The following is a 19,554-nucleotide window of genomic DNA, read 5'->3' on the forward strand; positions in this document are numbered from 1 at the left end:
TTTGTAACTTATGTTTAGTTTTTATGTTTTAAAGTTTTTGTTTTGCATTAAACAACCATAAATAAGATCAGAACAAACAAAAATGTTATGTGAACATATGGTCTACCTCACTCCACTTTTGTCTATTTTTGTATGTGATGTTTACAAAAAGCTTAATATATGAGACATAACTTAAGATAAGAGCTTAAAACTTTGTATGTTTTTCTGTGATGATTTGTGTTAGTGTTTTAATTGTTTTCGATAGAGTTAATTTTCAATTACTACTGCTTGTTATTACTACTATTTACCTTTAACCCTCCAAGTGATAGCGGCTCAGACCGAGCCGTTAGGGACCCCGTCTGAATCGATAACGGCTCGGTCCGAGCCGTTCGTGAAAAACGACGTAAAATAATAACTAATATCGGAGTTCAGCTATATTTTATACTAAACGGTTTAGAAAGAGTTCCTTTACTTGATACTCTATGTCGTATATTTTCAAGCAGATACAAATAAACATTATATGGAACTTGTTGATGAAAAGTACATTTTTTGGCAGTTTTCGATTTGTTTATGCTGGTGAAAAACATATTCAAAATCAATTTTCATGTAAATATAAACTACAAGTGTTATACATCTTTGTGTTCAAACTTAAATTGTGAATCTTTTGTATATAATTAATTTCAAATATGTTACTATGGAAATTGTGAAAAATAGCCTCAAAAATATAATTTTTATTGGAAAAATTTGTTTTTCAAGGTCATTAGTAAATAATACAATGAAAAAATTTTCTTGGTAAGTTTTTCTGTATCATTACCATTTAGTACATATTATAGTGAACATTTTAATATATAATATGTTATATTTCAGGTATATTTGATATGTTTTATGAATTAAAACAAAAAACACTGCGTATCATCATAAAAAGGCCTATCACTGTAGAGTAATATGAGTATCACTTGGAGGGTTAATATGGTATATAATAATATAAGTCTTGAGTAGGTTTAAGGGGAACTTACATTTTTTCTACAAATTAAGACCAAAAATGGCAAAAGTATGTATTTATGAAATATTTGTTGAGTTCTAAAACACAAGTAAATCTTGACAAATCAGTTTATATACAATAATTAGTACATGCTGTTACATATAAAAATAAAAATAAAAATTACACCAAATTAAAATAATTGGAATTATGAGCTAAAGATTTTTAATTTTTTTTTACTCCCAATTCAAAATAAAAAATGTTCATTTTTAGTTTTTTTTTACAGTACCTGGAAATTTGTGCTCAGCATTATGCCTAGACAGAATTTATAAGCAAAGCATAATTATTTGGTAGTTCAAAAACACTATTTTATTTAAAACCATGAATTCTCCCTAAAAAATAAATGTAGGTAAGTATAATGGAACAACAGTTTCAAAGAAAGTGATTGCTAAGGGTTAAGGGTACAAACTTGATATACAGACTGTGTATATCAAACTTAAGAGTACACAAACTTAATAGTATACCATGCTTATCAGACTTGAGGATACACAATGTACATCAAAAGAGGTATCTACCTAGAATGCCGATGAGACTCTTGTACTGCTGACGCAGAATGAGGTCTATGAAGGCCTTAAGGACAGCATCCGCCTCACAGCGCCCGTCGTGAGCTTTCAATTCTAGGCGGTAATCACGCAGCACTGATTTGTTGTTGTTCACTGCCTCCTGTGCCAGTTGCGCAGCTGTGCAACACTTCAATTTCAATTTGTTTAAATATAGAAATTCTCTTATTGTGCCAGTATTAGCACTTTTAAAATAGCTCATAGCATTGTTACTTTTTGTTGTTGGTGCACATTACTTGCATCTTTTAAAACTCAAGAGGCATTGTGATGGCTATATAACAAATTAATTACTCTGGGACATTTTAAAAATGTTAGCCCTTTCACTACATAATTTTAAAATGTTCTTTAAAAGTGACCTGTAATGCAACATACCTATAATAATACTTGAGGCGTCGTAGGCAACACTCCGGACTGGGTGCACTGGGAAGATGCCGCCGATGTACAGCACATTCTCCTCATGGTTATTCCAGTACCTTCGGGTCTCGGGATTATTTTTAAGCCAATCACAGGCCACCTGTATCACAGCTTCTGTACTATTCTGTGAGATCTCCATAACGGCTTTGTACTTCATTAGGAGGTCTTTGAACTCCGACTGGTTAAAGTGCATTTTTGTGTAAGCCTGTGGAGGAAACAAATGCATTATTTTCAATTGCTCTTTTATTATGTTTAGTAATTTGTTTCTTATTAAGTTATGTACCTTGGAATCCAACTTGTTTTTTAAGACTGTAAATGAGGTGAATTAAGAGTATAATCGCTTTCTGAATGTTGTTACTACAATTAATAGATTTCAAACATTTTTTATCAAAATCTCTTTACTGAGTCTTCTAGGCTACCAAGTCAATCTTCTCCTGGTGCTTGATAAAAGTACCACAAGTGCATATTTTATAACACCATGCATCTAAGCTTGCTCTGGAGACTGTCATTTTAGGGAAACATGCTAAAAATTAAACCATATTAAAATTGTAATTTATACTTTAAATCATCATATAAGATTGTTTCATCAGAAAATTTAAAGCTTAGCATAATATTGGAAAACTGTAACCATTTTGAAAATGTATAATATCTTTACTATAAAGAAAAAAGTAGGTGCAGTTCCTCATTTGAAGTTTACTGTAACTCTGCATGTTAAAAATATTCTAATATCACTACACTTATAATCATTCTGTTTACTTATGGTATAATACAATAACCATTGACTAAAATTTAGAAAATGTTTCACATATTTAGCAAGTTATTGAGATTTACTTATAAAAGCTGCAGTAGATCTTATATTGAAGGGATTACAATTAAGACCAAAATACTAAAACAACATTCCTTCCAATTTTCAGAACCACTTTAGTCAATAAGACTTACATAAAAAGCAGGGACCGCACCGCTCTCGAACAAAGTGGCATACAACTTTGTGAGCGTGTGGAGATCGTATTTGCATCCAATGTCCTGGGAGAAATCATCACATGGGGGGAAAGCTACTGTGACGTAGTTCTGGTCGTCAGGAGGCACTATTATGCTAGGTGTGAAGGTGAGGAATACGAGAGAGCGTGTGGTGGAGGCGAGATTAGCAGTCAGTGTGGTGACAATGTTGTTGAGGTGTGGCCCCACCCACACCACACGCACCAGCAACTTCAGACGTTCTATGTGCAGCACCACAAACTCCGTAGAGTCTGTGAAAAGTGAAAAACATACAGTCATCAATCTTTTACATAATGTTTTTAACACAGTCTATACAGCTCACCCATATCAAATTAAATTATTTTATTGTGTTGTGATAATTTATCTATAAGCACTGTAAGAGGTGCAAACATTCTTTCTGCAGTTGTAGTATGTTCTAAAAGCAGTCACTACATGTGATTCTTATGTTCAAAATTAACATTTTTATTTTCCACTCTTTTAGAAGGTTTTCAAAAAAGCTAGTTTAATATTTTTGTATAATTTAGTTCCTATATATACTCTAGTAAACACACAAAATAATGATGTTATTTTGCCGAGAAGTTACTGCACTTGCAAGCCACACTTAGGAAATGAGATTTCATTTATAATGAATCTTGATACTGAGTAATACAGTGGACTAAACGTAGTGGCTTGGTGAGCTTAACTGTAAAATAGTGGATGGGAACCAGTCAGTGTGGCTGTCAGACAGGATATTATGATAATCCTCCGATCTGACAGAAAGAGCTGCCATGGTCATCAAAGCTTAGAATACAATTATATAGATAAGATCTAACTCTAAGGGTTTACATATGGTTAAATATCACCCTAAAATGAACAATTACTTTGCACTATACCATTCCCATAAGCTACCTTCCTCCTGGGCAAACCTGAGGTTGTGGCAGTGTATTCAAGATGGAAGGTTTTTTTTTGAAATAATTAAATAAAGAAAACAAAAATTAATCCCACAAGTAATGAATGAACTTCAAAGAAAAAAAACTTTTGGTAGAACCAGAAATGTGCACAATTTTATTATTTCTGATTCATCTTCCTTAAATATAATAATATTTACTAAGTGATGGCTTGAATTTAAAGACTCACTCTTTTATAAATAACACTTAAGAAAAAAATTACAAATAATAATGTTTAAATGACAGTAATAAATTTAAGATAGAGAATGATTTAACACAGTTAATTAGAATTTCTCTTGAATGCTCATTGCCCATGTCTAGTTTAACAACTCCAACAGCGACTAGTCAATTAACAACTCCAACAGCGACTAGTCAATCAACAACTCTGTAGCACTCAGTGAAAACAGAATCAGTTTCACACCAAAGTAGCACAATGTGTATGATTTAAGGTTTTTTTTCTTGTAAGCTATATCCAACTTGGCCCATAGATTATGCTGACCTGTGAATCCGGCAAGAAGGACAGCACATGTTTGTCTCTCACACTGTTGTGGTGTGTAGATCCCATTGTTGCAAAAATCCTCATTGCAGAAATAACTGGAAGCAATAATCTTGTTAAAAAAGTAGAACTGGATTACTGCAAAGCATTTTCAGGAGGATAGGTAGTTAATTACAAATTAGTGTGAATTATTTATTGTAGGACTGACACACACTGATACGTGCCATTGAAACAATTGTATTTTAATACCACATAAATATTTCTGTAACAAAATAATTTGTTTTGTTTATAACACATCTAATTATTTATTTAATTAACTTTGAGGTTTTGTGTACAATTTGAATCAAACTGAAAGAAAATTGAGGCATATACTAGTAGAGTTATACATTGACATTGACTTTTATAACTATTACTTGACGAACATTTGAACATGATCTGGCACTAAATAAACATGACAGAACATACTGTGGTCCTACATTATTTTGTTTTAACCTATTTAAAAAAGTAATGATATATGTTTTCTACATGAATGATAAAGGCTGGAACAGCAATAGCCTCCTAGTATAGGGCCTGTGTCATATTACATGGTTTTGTCACCGCTTTTGGGGAATGTGCCAACTGAGTTAGAGAATGCTCACCATTATAATAAAGGAGCCGATCACTTGGTGTTCAGTGATAGCAACAGCATTTTACAGTCGCTACAACAAATATGCTCACCATGTTAATTTATGGAAGCTGTCACTTAGCATTCTTGTAGCTACAAATCAACTCCCTGTACTACTCCCCATTCTACAAGTTAGACAGTCTACAAAATCTACTGTTCTCTTGTAGACTCTTTGATTTTTGTACCGATTATTGTTTTCTTCTATTATCCGAACTGTTTGTGCAAAGCTCTATATAGTCATTTATCAATCATTATAAAATAATTTATACATGAAATTACTAGAGTAATATTAAATTTTTACTAAAAGCAAAGTGTTTTTTTTTTCTTTTATCCATGATGCATGATGAATCCAGTATCAACCAGAAAAGCAACAAGCCAGAAAAAAATTAAGTGATACAACTCCACCAAAGGAGGAGTTAACTCATTGGACCTAATGTGTGGTCAAATTTCAACCAACAGAAAAACAGGACGCTGGCCTCTCTGCATCTTTTACGGAATTATCAATATCATTTTGGTTAATTCCTATGTCATATGTGTGCATAACAAGGTATCCAAAGGAGATGGTCCTCTTATAAGATAAATTGCAAAGGAACTCAGAGAGCTCCTTCAAGCTAGGATGCAATGTCGTTTGCAAATGCCCAACAGGAGCAGCAAACCTTTTGGCAAACAATTGCGAGAACTCAGGTATTATACCCAGCAGCTTATCCATCCCCAACCAACAGAAAGACCAAAAACTATGCAGCTTCTGTCCTGAAAAAATGTTAATGACAACTCACTTCTGCAGCTATTATTTTCAAGCGATATGTTGAGAGCATCAAGGACAATTTTGCAAAGAATGTACAATCTAGCGCAAATTTATAAATTTATGTGCCTAGTATCACATTTAAGTTTTGTAAGCAATAAAGCTCTTATTTATAAAAAAAACTGTTGATTTTAAACTGTAAATACAACATCTTAAATTTAGAATAGTAATTTAAGACTTTTATTCTTGCAAATTTTTAGATTTTCCTTAACGGAGATATGAGAACTCAAAGTGTTGAGATTCCTTATGGAGTTTAACATTGAGAAAACAACTTTACAGTAGGCATCAATTTTCATATTCTTTCTCAACTGTAAATCTAAAATCTGACATACAGGAATTTCCACTTAGTTCTAAAATATTTATAATATTTATGGTTGGTTGGAACTGAGGTGGAAAGTGCCATGGTATGACCAAAGTGTGGAGATAGAGCTAGCAGGGCATTGTTTCTGAGTTGTGTTAGGATGGTGGCAAATTCCACCTCCTACCTCATGAAATCTGTTCAGGTTGTTCAGAAAAAATGTTCCAAGATTTTGGATTTTGTTCTACACATAAAAATGAGCAAAAAAGTTCATATAAAGGTATGTCCTAAAACCTTTAATTTTCCATCCATCTGTGTGAATGTGTTTTTATAAACAATTATATATTTTGAACCAGTTATGAAACTTGAGAATTAATATATAGATTATAGCTTTAACATTAATATATAAAATTATATAAATCAATATACAAATGCAATTACATACATAAACCTACAACAAATTACAAACGTGAATGAGTTTTAGTGAGAAATTCCTCAATTGATTAAAATGGAGTAGGACAACATACTAGGACTAAGTGTAAAAGTTTTAACAAATCAACATTTTTATTAGAATATGTAAATCTTGTATATTTAATACAATTTTACACTATAAACTTAGATGGAGACTAACTTAAACTATACTATAATGCGTAATTGTTACATAATAAATAAAGCAATATTAACTTAATTTAAAAACAACTTATATTTTAACAATTCTAAATTCTTGTTGAAAGATTAAAAATGTACACCTGCAGTGTATTTTTGAACTTAAGAAGTTATTGCATATCCCAAGTTTTATACGAGAAACTTATGAAGAGAAACTCTCGTATCTTATGAAGAGACTAATAACACAGGACAGAGACATTTCTGTTTGAAAACAGAAAATTATCTTATATAATAGTTGTTAGTAAATGTCGGTTAATTTCTGAAGCTACAGGCCAAGAAAATACAACATAGTTCAGATGGCTTGAAATAGAATTTCTGAATTTGAGGTAGGCTATTCTGAGAATAATGGTTACTAAGAAAATGTAATTTTTAATTATCATTTTACAACTCCACACTCAAATTGAGAAAATTATGGTCCCTAGAATGAAAAACACGCTTACTGATTTTCCTTTTCAAAAAAGCAGTTACTTTTCATCACTCAATTACAGAACCTCTTTTAAATATATTCTAAATCCATATAAAATAATATATTAGCTAGAGTAAGAAAAAGTTAGCTTAAACATTGACACAGCTTTTTCTAACCATTGACATTATATTTTTTTATCTTCTCAAAATGGAGATGTACTTTAGTACAGAATACCAATATAAATCTCTCAGCTTTTCTATTTTTGGGTTAATGCAGATTCAAATTCTACCTGAATCATAGCCCATTTTAACAGTACTGTTCACATTAGACTGTACCCTTTCTGCATGCCAAGTTTCCTGTGCAAATCTGCAGTCTTTCAGGAATGAACATAATAAGGTCAAAAAATATTGCAGCATCTCCCTTTTATGACATAAAACAAACATACATACCCTGAGTCATCATCCTTACTGAATGTCTGCACTAACTCCATCTCAGAGTCTGTCAGCGCAAATAATTTTGCCTTATCCGGGGAAATGAAGGTCTCCCAGTACGCCAAGAGATTCCGGTTATTCAGGAGTGTCTTGGGGATAAACCACCCAAACCTGAAAAAATGAGTGTATAAAATTATGTTGCTTTTTGTAATAAAAGGTCTAGCCTGTATGTTTTCTTTGGTAGTTCGAAAGTATACATTGTGCAAACACATTCTCATTCTAAAGTGTTTGGATTATAGAAAACAAATCACAATACAGTATTTTCTGTATGATTACATTTTTAAATATTTCTTAATGAAAAAAATATTTTTATTAATTATATTTAAAACGTTTCTTTTGGATGTATCTATTTAGGAAAAGCTTTTTGAAAATGAGCTTTTTTGAGATACCTGAAATAGCTCAAAAACACATTCACAAAAAATAGTTTTATTTAATATGTCTATTAAAATAATATTTTTACATACCAGTAAGTATGATAAAAAATAATAATCAATGCCACAAAAATATTTTTTTTTTAAGTTCAATTAACTTTCATTATGAAAATTGAGACCTGACATTTTTAAATGGAAACTATCTCTAATCAGGAAGAGTAAGCATTAAAGTCAAAACAAGTTTAGTTTTTTAAGATTCATTACAAATCACCTGTCATAAAATATTATAATGTAATGAGTTGCTTAAAAACACACACAGACTTTCCGGAATTGAAGTTTTTTATTATTTTAAAACATTAGTAAATGTCATAATGTATTCAATGAAAATAATTTTATAAAAATACAACAATAATAAGCATAGGGAAAATTTAATTAAAGTAAAACGCATATTTGCTCTACTTTTTTGAAATAGTACTTGCATACTGACTGAACAAGGAGCAGTAACAAACTTACTTTCTTACAACATAAAATATGACTGTAGACTGTAATAACTACTGATTATTTAATATGAGTCACTGGTAGTGTACTGTACTACCATAATCTCTAAGTGATTAATCGACTCACGGTATAGTTTCTGTAACATATAGTGATCAGTCACTTATCTAATAGTGGTGCATTCAGTCACTTGAGTTGTAGAATAATGTGTGTCAGTTGTTTATCACTTGTTTACTAGTGCTGAAACATCACTATTGAGTAGTAATTATATCTTTTAATGATTAATATCTTGTGATGAAGTTTAAATGTAATGTCATTCAATCACTCTGGTAGTTTTTGTTGTAACCTTTCATTGACTAATAATTTATCACTTGCAGATTCCTATACTCTCTCGATGATTATTGTAATTGTAACCACTCAGTGAATAATTACATGCTGGGCACCGTAGTGAACTTATTACACATTTGGTCTGGTTTGCTTTAATCTCTCAGTGATTAGTAATTTGCAATAGTACTGAAATTTCTTATTAGTCACCTGTGTTGTATTGAAGGAGGAGGTCTTCTTATTGGAAAAAAAACTGTTTTCTATTATTTTATAAAAGAAAACTCACAATTATCCAATAATTGTAATATTTTCACACGAGGCTTTTCAAAATTAATGATGCCATCTTTCACACCTGAGGATGGCATCTTTGATGTCGAAAGACCTTGTGTGAAAATATTAAAACTATTGGATAATTGTAAGTTTTCTTTTATAAAATAATAGAAAATACCTGTGTTGTAGTTTATATAATCTCTTAGTGATTAATCATTGTGTACTATTACTCTTGATTATGAAAAATGGAGATACATCATCCTTACAGGATGAGTGTGAACAGCCAGTGTACATGATATGACGTAGTTCGCGAACTTGCCACCAGAGTTGCAACCATCGCTTCCCCAAAAGGTTTCATAATCAAGGGTAGTACTTAAATCTTTTAGTGAATACTCATTTGTGGTGTACTTTAAAGTGATTAATCACAGAGATACAGAAAACTGAAACACAATTGATTAATTAATCACTAAGAGATTTCATTACTCAGATCAGTGGCGTAGCGAAGGGGAGGGTCCAGGGGGTCCGGACCCCCCCCCCGAAATTTTAAGACATATTAAAAAATAAAGCATGGAGCAGGCGAAAAAAGGAGAGTTATCATTACTCTTGTCTACAAACATTAAATTGATTGAAGTGACCGTTTTTTAAAATATAATTGTCCTTTCGTTTAAATCATAAAGTATCAAACGATACTTTTGGGCTCGGCTTTTCGGATAGTGTAGTGTAATCACGGTATTTCTATAGGGCGTGGTCACGTGACGTCGAACCTGCACCGTAACACGGCGAACAGTTTAAATTAGCGACCACTTCATTCAAATTCGTCTTGGGGACGTAAAATGACTGCTTAGAATTAAGTTACGACGTTGATTTTAGGTGTCATTAAATTGTAAATGTGTATATAATTATCGAAAAAAATATAAAAAATCACTTTCAGTCGGAAAATACACTTGAAAAACTCTACTGATTAGAACTTCAACTAATTTGGACTTCAGTGATTGAGGTAAACGTGGTGTTTTCGATTGAGTTAGGACGACGATTTTTGTTATCATTAAACTGTACACTCTACCTATATAATTATCGAGAAAAAAAATCACTTCCAGTCGGTAAATACCGAAGAAAAGCTCTCTACAGATTCAAGTTTTGACGATTTTGGATTTCACTGCTTGAGTGGTTGAGGTAAAAGTGGTACTTAGAATTACGTTAGGACGGTGATTTTAGGTATTAATTCAACGCCGACTAATACATATATAATTATCGAGAAAAAAAAACAATTAAATCACTTCCGGTCGGAAAATACAGAGGAAAAGCTTTACTGATTCAGATTTTGACGATTTTGGATTTCACTGGTTGAGTCGTTGAGATAAACGTGGTACTTAGAATTATGTTAGAACATTGATTTTAGGTATCAATTGAACGCCGACTAACTTAATACCTATATAATTATCAAAGAAAAATTGAAAAACTCACTTCCGGTCGGATAATACACCGGAAAAACTCTACTGATAAGAAGTTCCGACTACTTTGGATTTCACTGACTGAGGTATTATTTCATTTTTCTTAGTATATTCCGATCGGAAGTTATTATTTTTTTTCTCGATAATTATATATTTATTAGTCGGCGTTGAATTAATACCTAAAATCAATGTCCTAACATAATTATAAGTACTAATTTTACCTCAACCACTCAACCAGAGAAATCCAAAATCGTAAAAACTTGAATCAGTAGAGAGCTTTTCTTCGGTATTTACCAACCGGAAGTGATTTTTTTCTCTATAATTATATAGGTAGTCGAGTACAGTTTAATGATAACAAAAAATCTTCGTCCTAACTCAATCAAAAATACCACGTTTACCTCAATAACCAAAGTCCGAAGTAGTTGAAGTTCTAATCATTAGAGTTTTTCAGGTGTATTTTATTTCCAACCGAAAGTGATTTTTTTGATTTTTTTCGATAATTATATACTCGTCTACAATTTAATGATACAAAAAAATTGTCATTATAACTCATTCATAAATACCTCAATCAGTGAAATCCAAAGTAACCGATTTTCCGGTCCATTCTCTGACCGTCAGTTTGATCTGTACCCGAGCAACGCTCGAAAATTGCCCTCCTTTTTTCGGCCGTCAGTGGCCTAATGTCCCCGAAGGGGTATTTCATTTTCTCCACAGAATATAGTTGTGTCAATTATACGCTTGAATGAAGCTCTGTTTTGTTCTTTTTCTTTCTTATCCAGTGAATCCAACATCACTTTGGTCCCTTCTACTCGGCCAGAATCAAACTTCGTAAAATTTCTGTAACCATACAAGAAAATTTGTGGTACTAGAGTTGCTGTGAGAGTTGAATTTGCCTATTACATTATTCCACTTTCTATAAGGCGTAGTTACTAAAGCTCCATATTTTTGGTATTTACCTTTTACCAGTGAACTCATTGGCAAATAACACACAAAACGTCCCCCGGATCCCCCGGTTTCGGACCCCCCCCAGAACGAAATTTCTGGCTACGCTACTGACTCAGATATGTATGTTAAGTATCATGTAATCTCTTTTATTACATGTGTATGAAAGCTTGATCTTTCTGTATAAAGACTGCAATCTCTAAGTGATTAATCTGTAATGGGGAAATATACTGATATATACTTCTATTTATATTTCAGCTATGGCTATGCAGGAGGGTTCATAATCACATAAGGTTAGATAGAATCTAAAGATAATCAATGTTTTTAAAACATCAATGATTTTAGTTGACTCGAAACAAGTACTTTACTACTAGAGAAGCATTTTGAAAGAACTTTAAACTAGTGTTTTACCACTTTTAGGGTGCATGAAAAGGTTTAAGAATTCCTGCTCTAGAAGTTTGAATTTATGACATATTTATAAAGGAAAATATTTACAGTGAAATTACCTGCCAGGAGGTCCTACAGGACCACACTGTTTGACTCTATGTTCCTCGAACAATGCTTCTGGATCACCTTCAGGGGATAACCAAACTTCGTTGTTCAAGACAGTTTCTGGGGGCCTGGAAAAAACCATAATTTAGGTTTGAATGCTATAGTGATCACCACACACATGAAAGTATTTTTCATTCAATATGTATTTTTTATCAACACGAGATAATGACTTACATTTAAAAGTTGCATAAACCTATAATCATGGTAATTCGGGGTTTCCTAATTCAAGATAAATGGTATGTAATTAATATACTACAATGACACTTGTTTTCCTTGTTTGTGTCTATTATTATTTCCAAATGTTTAGCCAAGGTTTTGCAAAACATTGTGTGATCATATTATTTGGAACAGGACATTATTTAGGGTCAGGTATCAGGTGTAGCCTATCAGTAAATATATGTAAGATTCCCCCAGAAATTCTCTTATAAGGTTTGTACTTTCCCTATGAAATCTACATGGGAAGGGGGTGGTGTGACAAAGAATTGTTTTACACAAAGTGGCAAAATAGCTAGTGCCGGCTTTTTTTAACCATGCCAAGGTCTTTTCGGTTATGAAGGCACGAAGAACCTGAGGTGACCATGCCAAATGATCATGAAAGATGAGAAGATTATGTTATTGGTGTAAACACTGCGAATGGTTATCTCAATACTTGGCCACTTTAGTAGCAAGCCACCACTTAAAAACAACAACCCTACAAACCAAATGAGTTCAGTAACATCTCTGTATCAAGTGATCAGCAGTCCCCAATATACGACAGCCAGTTTGTCACTGAAGATTCAATTTCCACCTACATCTTGTCATTCGTAATCAAAATTAAGCAAAATTTGATTTGAATGTGACAAAATAAACACAATCTCAACTCAGAATTCTGAGGAAAGCAGTAGTTATCCGTGCAGTGACACTTGGATTCTCTTTAAGTTCAAAACAAGATCCAACTCAGTGGCTCTAGCCCACAACTTCTCAGTAAGTATTATGTAACACATAATTGTCCTACATGATCACAGTGAAGAATATTCATATTCCGAGCAATTTGTTCTTGACCCACCCAGAAACATCATGAACACGCATCAGCAAGCATCAAACAATGGTTGATGAAAATCAAAAATGTACGCCTAAGCCGTCAACCCACATGGTAGCATTAAAACTACAGTCATCACATCACAACTAAGACAAGCCAAGCCTATTAAGCCATATCACCTTCTCGACTTTACTTTACCGAGGACAAAATTGTGGTAGAGAAAAAAAGTAGAAATGAGTTTGAACTTCCATACCCTGTAGGAGTGTTAAGGGAGCCTGCATTTACAATTAAGATACAAGTGAGTGTCTCCATTGGTCTCCTTTGTTCCTGACTTGATCTTAAAACAAAAAAATGCCATCCTCCGGATACATACATCTAAGGAAAAATACACCTCCTATCAAGAGAAAAAACAATATACATATTCAGTTTGAAGGTAAGCTCCTGCACTGAGATTATCTGAAGTTCCCAACCAAGAGCTATATGAAGACTTCACTTTGACTCAGAAAACAAGAAATCAGCAGTAAAATCAAAAGAATTACATCACCAGTTCTCAATTTATAAACCAGCACCTCTTGGGACTGGTCTTAAAAAAATCCAATGCAATTCAGCATGACGCCAACAAATCAATCAATACTTTAGTTCTGCCAAAAACTGATTATTGTTCCAGCTTTGATCCACAGATGTTGCTTTTAAATTGTTGAATACAATGTACAGAATATAACAAAAATCTCTACACAAGATTTAGTATATTGTTTCTTGTTGATGCAAAAAAATGCAATGCAATCAACCAAAATATTGAATCTTTTTTGTGTGACGAATGTCTGCTTGCTTTTTTTAAATTAATGTTTTAAAATCTAATTAATCAAATCCAACCAAACTTCGCTAAGCTCTTTATGTTATCAGGGTCTCCAATAACATGTTTTGTCAAATCTACAAATTAAATTGTGTTTGGTCGTCAACTAGTCAAATTAAAGGTATAGTGTCGAAATACAAGGGATCGTAACACTTTAAAATAATTAAACACCTACTTTTTCTCAGATATTTTAGCTTGACACATTTAAAACCAACCATCAGATATGTTAATAAAGGTTAAATCAGCGTTAATCAAGAATATGAAGAACAACTATTTGACAGAAAATGATGAATTTCCGGCTCTTCATTGGCTTGTGGTGATGAAACTATTAATGTTTGAGAACTGTTTTTAAATATAGCTGAAAAATATGATTTCTTCATATTTATAAATCAAGTTAACAAAAGGCTATTTGCTTATACAATCCGAATTGGTTCCTGGCTCCTAGACTGACACAGGTAATTAATGACAATTTATTGATCAAATACGATAATTTACTAAAACTATTAATAAACATAACAACAAGGTTGCTATATATATATGTGTATTTTTTTATTTTTTTATTTGGCCGTATCTGTTACATATGCGTTTAAATAAGCAAACTAACATATGATCGGAAGACCAAATAACTGTCAAATGACTTTTATTTTCGTTAAACTTTATAAATGGCAATAGCCTTATTACTTTTTGCGATTCAATGTTTATTGAAATTAAATAAGGCTATTGCCATTTATAAAGTTTAACGTATATATAAATAAAACAACATTAATCTTTTCATTATCAATAGGACTAACAATTGCTTACTGTACGATTTAAGATGTAATCATGATTAACGGTCAAGGTGGTTTCGGATAGGGGTGATTCGATACCACTTAACTTAAAATACCAATAGTTTAGATTCAATAACAGCATTTATCATTATTTTTAATTCAACAACAGTATCATACATACTAAAACCTGTTTTATATGATATTACATGAAATAAAATTACTTCGAATGCATTCCAGTTAATTTCCATTAAACGTTTCACATATGTGACAGATTTCTGGTAACAGATAAACAACAGCTGGATAAGCAAGAGTTCAGTTAACTTACCTGTCTTTTTCACCTACTCCTGCCTCCAACCTACTGCGAGTCTGTTTAGATTGGTTAAATCTGTCGTTGTTCTCCACAATGAGAACATCATTGTATCCGAGTTCTTCCTCCAAGAAAATCTTGAAGATGTACGACGTGATCTGGTGAGTAATCCTTCGGGACACGTCCAGAATGATAGGCATCTTCTTAAAGTCGTAGTTAACCTTCATGTACCTCTTGGGATTCACCTCTGGAAAAAAACTTGCTTGTTATATAAAATTAAATCAGTCTTATCAGACTTTTGAAGGCATAAAGACACAAAAAAGTACATTCTAGAACTTTACAATCAGTTTGAACTTGGACCTGACCGATACAGCTCCATTTGATTAAAAAAATGTTGATAATAAAAGTCAAATTAATAACACCAACGTTGGCCTGTTTCAAATATTTTGCATGCTAACTTAGTTTTACCTCTAAGTACATAAGTATTTAATTTTATAAGAAAAATTTTCAGGACCTTTAATAATACATTAGAAAGTAAATCATGGGTTAGTTCTGCACAAACAATACTAGGGATTTAATATTTAGATGTTTCATTCAGTCGCTATTCACCTCCAATAAGAATAGTTCTAACATGCATATTTATCAGCTATTCAATATTCTATTAAATGTGGTTTCTCTTAATAATTTAAGTTAACTGACAGTGAATGAAAAGCACATTTAGTTACGGTTATGGTATTTTATTTACAATAATTCACTGCCAAACAAATTGTCAGAAATTATGATAACAAAAAAGGTTCATACCGAAATCATAAAAATCATTTCATACGTAATTAGCTGACTAACAGAGATTAAAACGTACATTAGAGTACAATTTTTTGGAAACTACACATATGTAGGTTCTATTAAAGTATACATTTGTAAGATTTGTGTATTTTTTATATTAGAGCATATCGCTCACTTTATATTGGAACGCAGGAATTTGGACTATATGAGTCTGCGTCCATGCAGATATAGTAGACTAGCAGACAACCTGTACAACCGTGGGGGTGAGTAGGGTAACTGATCCATAAAGGTATAAGCAGATAAGGACACATGGAGGTAGAGCCAATAATGTTCCATTACCATCAGCCGACATCCTTTTTTTGATCAAAGAACACTGCACTGAAACAACCGTGATTTACAATAAGACAAAGGCTAACCCATCTACCCCCAAAGGCTAACCCATCTACCCCCAAAGGCTGACCCATAAATCATTTACCCCTCTGTTTGGTAGAGGGATTTTGCAAAATGTATGTACCTCTTTTGATAAAATTGGTAAGCCCATTGCTTTAAGATTTTTAATATGTGTATGACCATATTTTATATTAAACCATTAGACAGCTAGAAGCCTGTACCATCATAGAGGAATCTTTAATTACTTCACATTCAATCCTGAGCTGCCTATCACCCCAACCTCCCTACTATCCGGAGACAACTTCAACTATTTCATATCCTATCTTGAGCATTTGTCAGCTTGTGGGCTCTACTAATTTGCTGGTATTTTTAACTACTACAAATTCCATTTCGAGCTGCTTGAATACCAACCTCTATATAAATAACTATATTTTCATTCCAAAATAAAAAAAACTCATCCATTATTACACATAGTATGATCATCTGCACAAAGGTATGTGACAATACATAAAAATACTTTGTAAGTTGTAATATAAGTAGTGTAATGATAATATATAATATAATAATTAATGTTATATTATGCTGTCTTAGGGTTCATATTGAGGTTTTCATGTTAAATATTATCAACAATTTCTTGTAAAAATGAGTCTCCTATATGCGTTTCTATTACTTTCATAATGTATAACCCTCATTCTTAACTATTAATTTTAAGAAGTTTTTAGGACTATAGGACTTGAAAGAATCATGATTGCTATAACATCGGTTTTAATCTAATTATCCCACAATTTATTGGATGAATGTCTGTACAATGTTCAAGAGTATTATGACATAAACTTTCTTAATTATTGACTGTTATTAATTGTTGTAACTTATTAATTTATTGTTGTTGTTGTTGACACTTGTCCTGCATTCTGTAATGTGTAATGACAAATAAAGGAATCTGAATCTAAATCTGAACAATAAAAACTAACATTATGGGTTTTCATGTATATTAAAGCAGTATATACAAAATGTTTTAAATAAATTTGTATAAAATAGCAGGACATTGTTTAGTGGCCAACATAATTTTTGAATCATCTTTACTATAGAAATAATTTTGTCAGGGTAATTCAGGTAAACACCCCACTGTGCGCCTGTCACCCCACGACCCTAAACAGCCACTTTAAAATTTTAATAAACTTAAATGTACGAACAAAAATGTAAATTATTGTACAACGGTTAAGAGGTAGTGGAGTGTTTTACCTGGTACGTCTCGAAGACATCTCTCAGCACAGTTGCTATGAATGAGGCAAAGCAGTGTGGCCAACAACAGTCCCCAGTGAAATTCCATCACATCTGTTGGCAACAAAGGTGATGAGTTATTGTTGAACACTGCAAAAATTCCATGTCACCAAAGTGAGATTTCAGTAAATAACGTTGAAAAGACATTTTAATAAAAAGCGTTGCTCTTTTCATCTGGATGTTTTATGGTATATTTCTTATCGTTCCTTTCTTCCATTTAAGGAGCAATATTGTCAAATCCAAATTAGTAATAAAACTCACTAGCCATATTAACAGCTAAAATAAGTATATTAACTACAGTCAAATAGATGTTTGCCCTTTTACCGAACAAAGTTATGTTGTGACTGGCTGTTATTATTGCTTTCTACTAACAAAGATAATAGTGATAAGAGTTCAATAAGGGACACTAGAGAAAAATCCATACAGTTCTGGATACATGCGTATGATATTGCCAAAGTCTAAAATGCCGATAAAGGTGGCAGAATGAACCAGTTACTCCAGACATAACTGGAAAATTCAGCTGGAAACTCACATTGAAGTTTTGCACAATCAGACAATTAGCCTCTAAATTTTTCATTCCGAGCATGGTGAATAGAAGATGAAACTGAACGAAATGCTCCTGCCAATTCTAATTAACATGTGTTCTTCGCTTCAAAATGTTTTGTTTTTTTTCAACATATCAACTTAACAACATTAGAGAACATCCCTATCCACTTCTTGAGCCAGCCTGGCTCACTAATTTTGAAAATGTTATATAGTTGCAGTAATTCAGAGTTGTTAAGTTCCATGTGTTAATATTGTAGTGATACACAAACTTTTACACACGAGCCTCTGAATAAGACATTATATAAACAAATAAATTGAACCAACAAATATTTACCATGCCACCCATGGAACGGTTATCGCCCCGTATATTTCTCGCCTAGGGAAGACATCCTATAGGGCACAGCGTGATTTGGCACAGGCCTCCAGAGGGGTGGGTTCGACTCCATGAACCAATATTGCGCTGGTGTCGCCAATAGGTTATACATTGGAAACTATAGTAGTCGTTCACCAGTAGGGTTGTTATAAATCCAGATTCTCCCGGATACCGAATTTTGAAGATAAAAATATACATCCGGAAAAAAATATTTAAAAAAAATGTTGTTATGAAACTGCCTTAATTTTTGTGTTGAGATAGGTAATAAACGTATTTGATAGTAACAAAAGCTACTTATGTGTACAGCTTTATTACATCATGTAATAAAATTATTTCCAAAGCTAAACCCAGTCTCCATTTATACTTTCCTTGGTTTTGTTTCGGTGGGAAACTGCATTAGTTTGCACCTCATTAAATGTTGTCGAACGCCGAGGATAGGAAGATTTGCAAGCCAGCATCGACGAAGCGATCGAGTGAACCAAAACGCATTGAGGACCAAAGGAACCAAGACGCCTGTGCAAGTGCAATGCCAAATTGCTTATGACGGAAATTAGCAAACGTTGTAAGGCTTAATGTTTGTAACGTTTAATAAGAATTCTTTGTGACTGAGATGGAAGACAAAGAAAGACCCAAGCAATAAATATACAAATTAATACAGTTATTTTTAAATTCTATTTTTACATTTAATATTTACAAGAAAATTATATTTATTAAGAGGTTAATTAGTTTTAATTTTGTACATCAATATAGAATATTTATTAAAGACTCATTTGTTTTGCTCAATAGTATTTGAAGCTAATTAAATTACAACTAAAAAATATGTTTTTTATAAATTTTAGTTAAATCTTTTCTACAGTATTTTTGTTATTTAAAATTGAAATATACCAACAAATAATAAAAACATTTGAAAATTATAGGTATAATATTGGTAAATAATTTTATTTTTCTAATTAATTGTTTACGTTAAAATGCTATAAAAAGCAATAAACAGTAATGTTTCAGGAAGGTCACTCTCGGACCTCCTTCTCTCATAGTAGCGGTATGTCATCTGAACTCTCCTCCTTTTTTTAAGTACATTTCTGTCATGCAGGATA

The 19,554-nt window shown here is 32.4% G+C and overlaps 1 protein-coding gene across 1 annotated transcript in view; it reads right to left on the reverse strand.

Annotated features, from left to right (window-relative positions):
* The window catches only part of LOC124364863 (receptor-type guanylate cyclase gcy-4-like), a 68,071-nt gene that overhangs the window by 26,642 nt on the left and 21,875 nt on the right, over nucleotides 1–19,554 (reverse strand). Inside the window, exons 2-9 of the mRNA XM_046820656.1 lie at nucleotides 17,503–17,595; nucleotides 15,106–15,334; nucleotides 12,097–12,210; nucleotides 7,696–7,848; nucleotides 4,414–4,508; nucleotides 2,932–3,239; nucleotides 1,951–2,197; nucleotides 1,534–1,698 (exon numbers count right to left, since the gene is read on the reverse strand). Of these exons, the coding sequence (XP_046676612.1) occupies nucleotides 1,534–1,698; nucleotides 1,951–2,197; nucleotides 2,932–3,239; nucleotides 4,414–4,508; nucleotides 7,696–7,848; nucleotides 12,097–12,210; nucleotides 15,106–15,334; nucleotides 17,503–17,590 (1,399 nt within the window). The 5' untranslated portion in view covers nucleotides 17,591–17,595. The remainder of the gene's footprint in view (nucleotides 1–1,533; nucleotides 1,699–1,950; nucleotides 2,198–2,931; nucleotides 3,240–4,413; nucleotides 4,509–7,695; nucleotides 7,849–12,096; nucleotides 12,211–15,105; nucleotides 15,335–17,502; nucleotides 17,596–19,554) is intronic.

Source organism: Homalodisca vitripennis, chromosome 6 (genome assembly GCF_021130785.1).
Source record: "Homalodisca vitripennis isolate AUS2020 chromosome 6, UT_GWSS_2.1, whole genome shotgun sequence".
Classification (NCBI taxonomy): Eukaryota; Metazoa; Arthropoda; class Insecta; order Hemiptera; family Cicadellidae; genus Homalodisca; species Homalodisca vitripennis.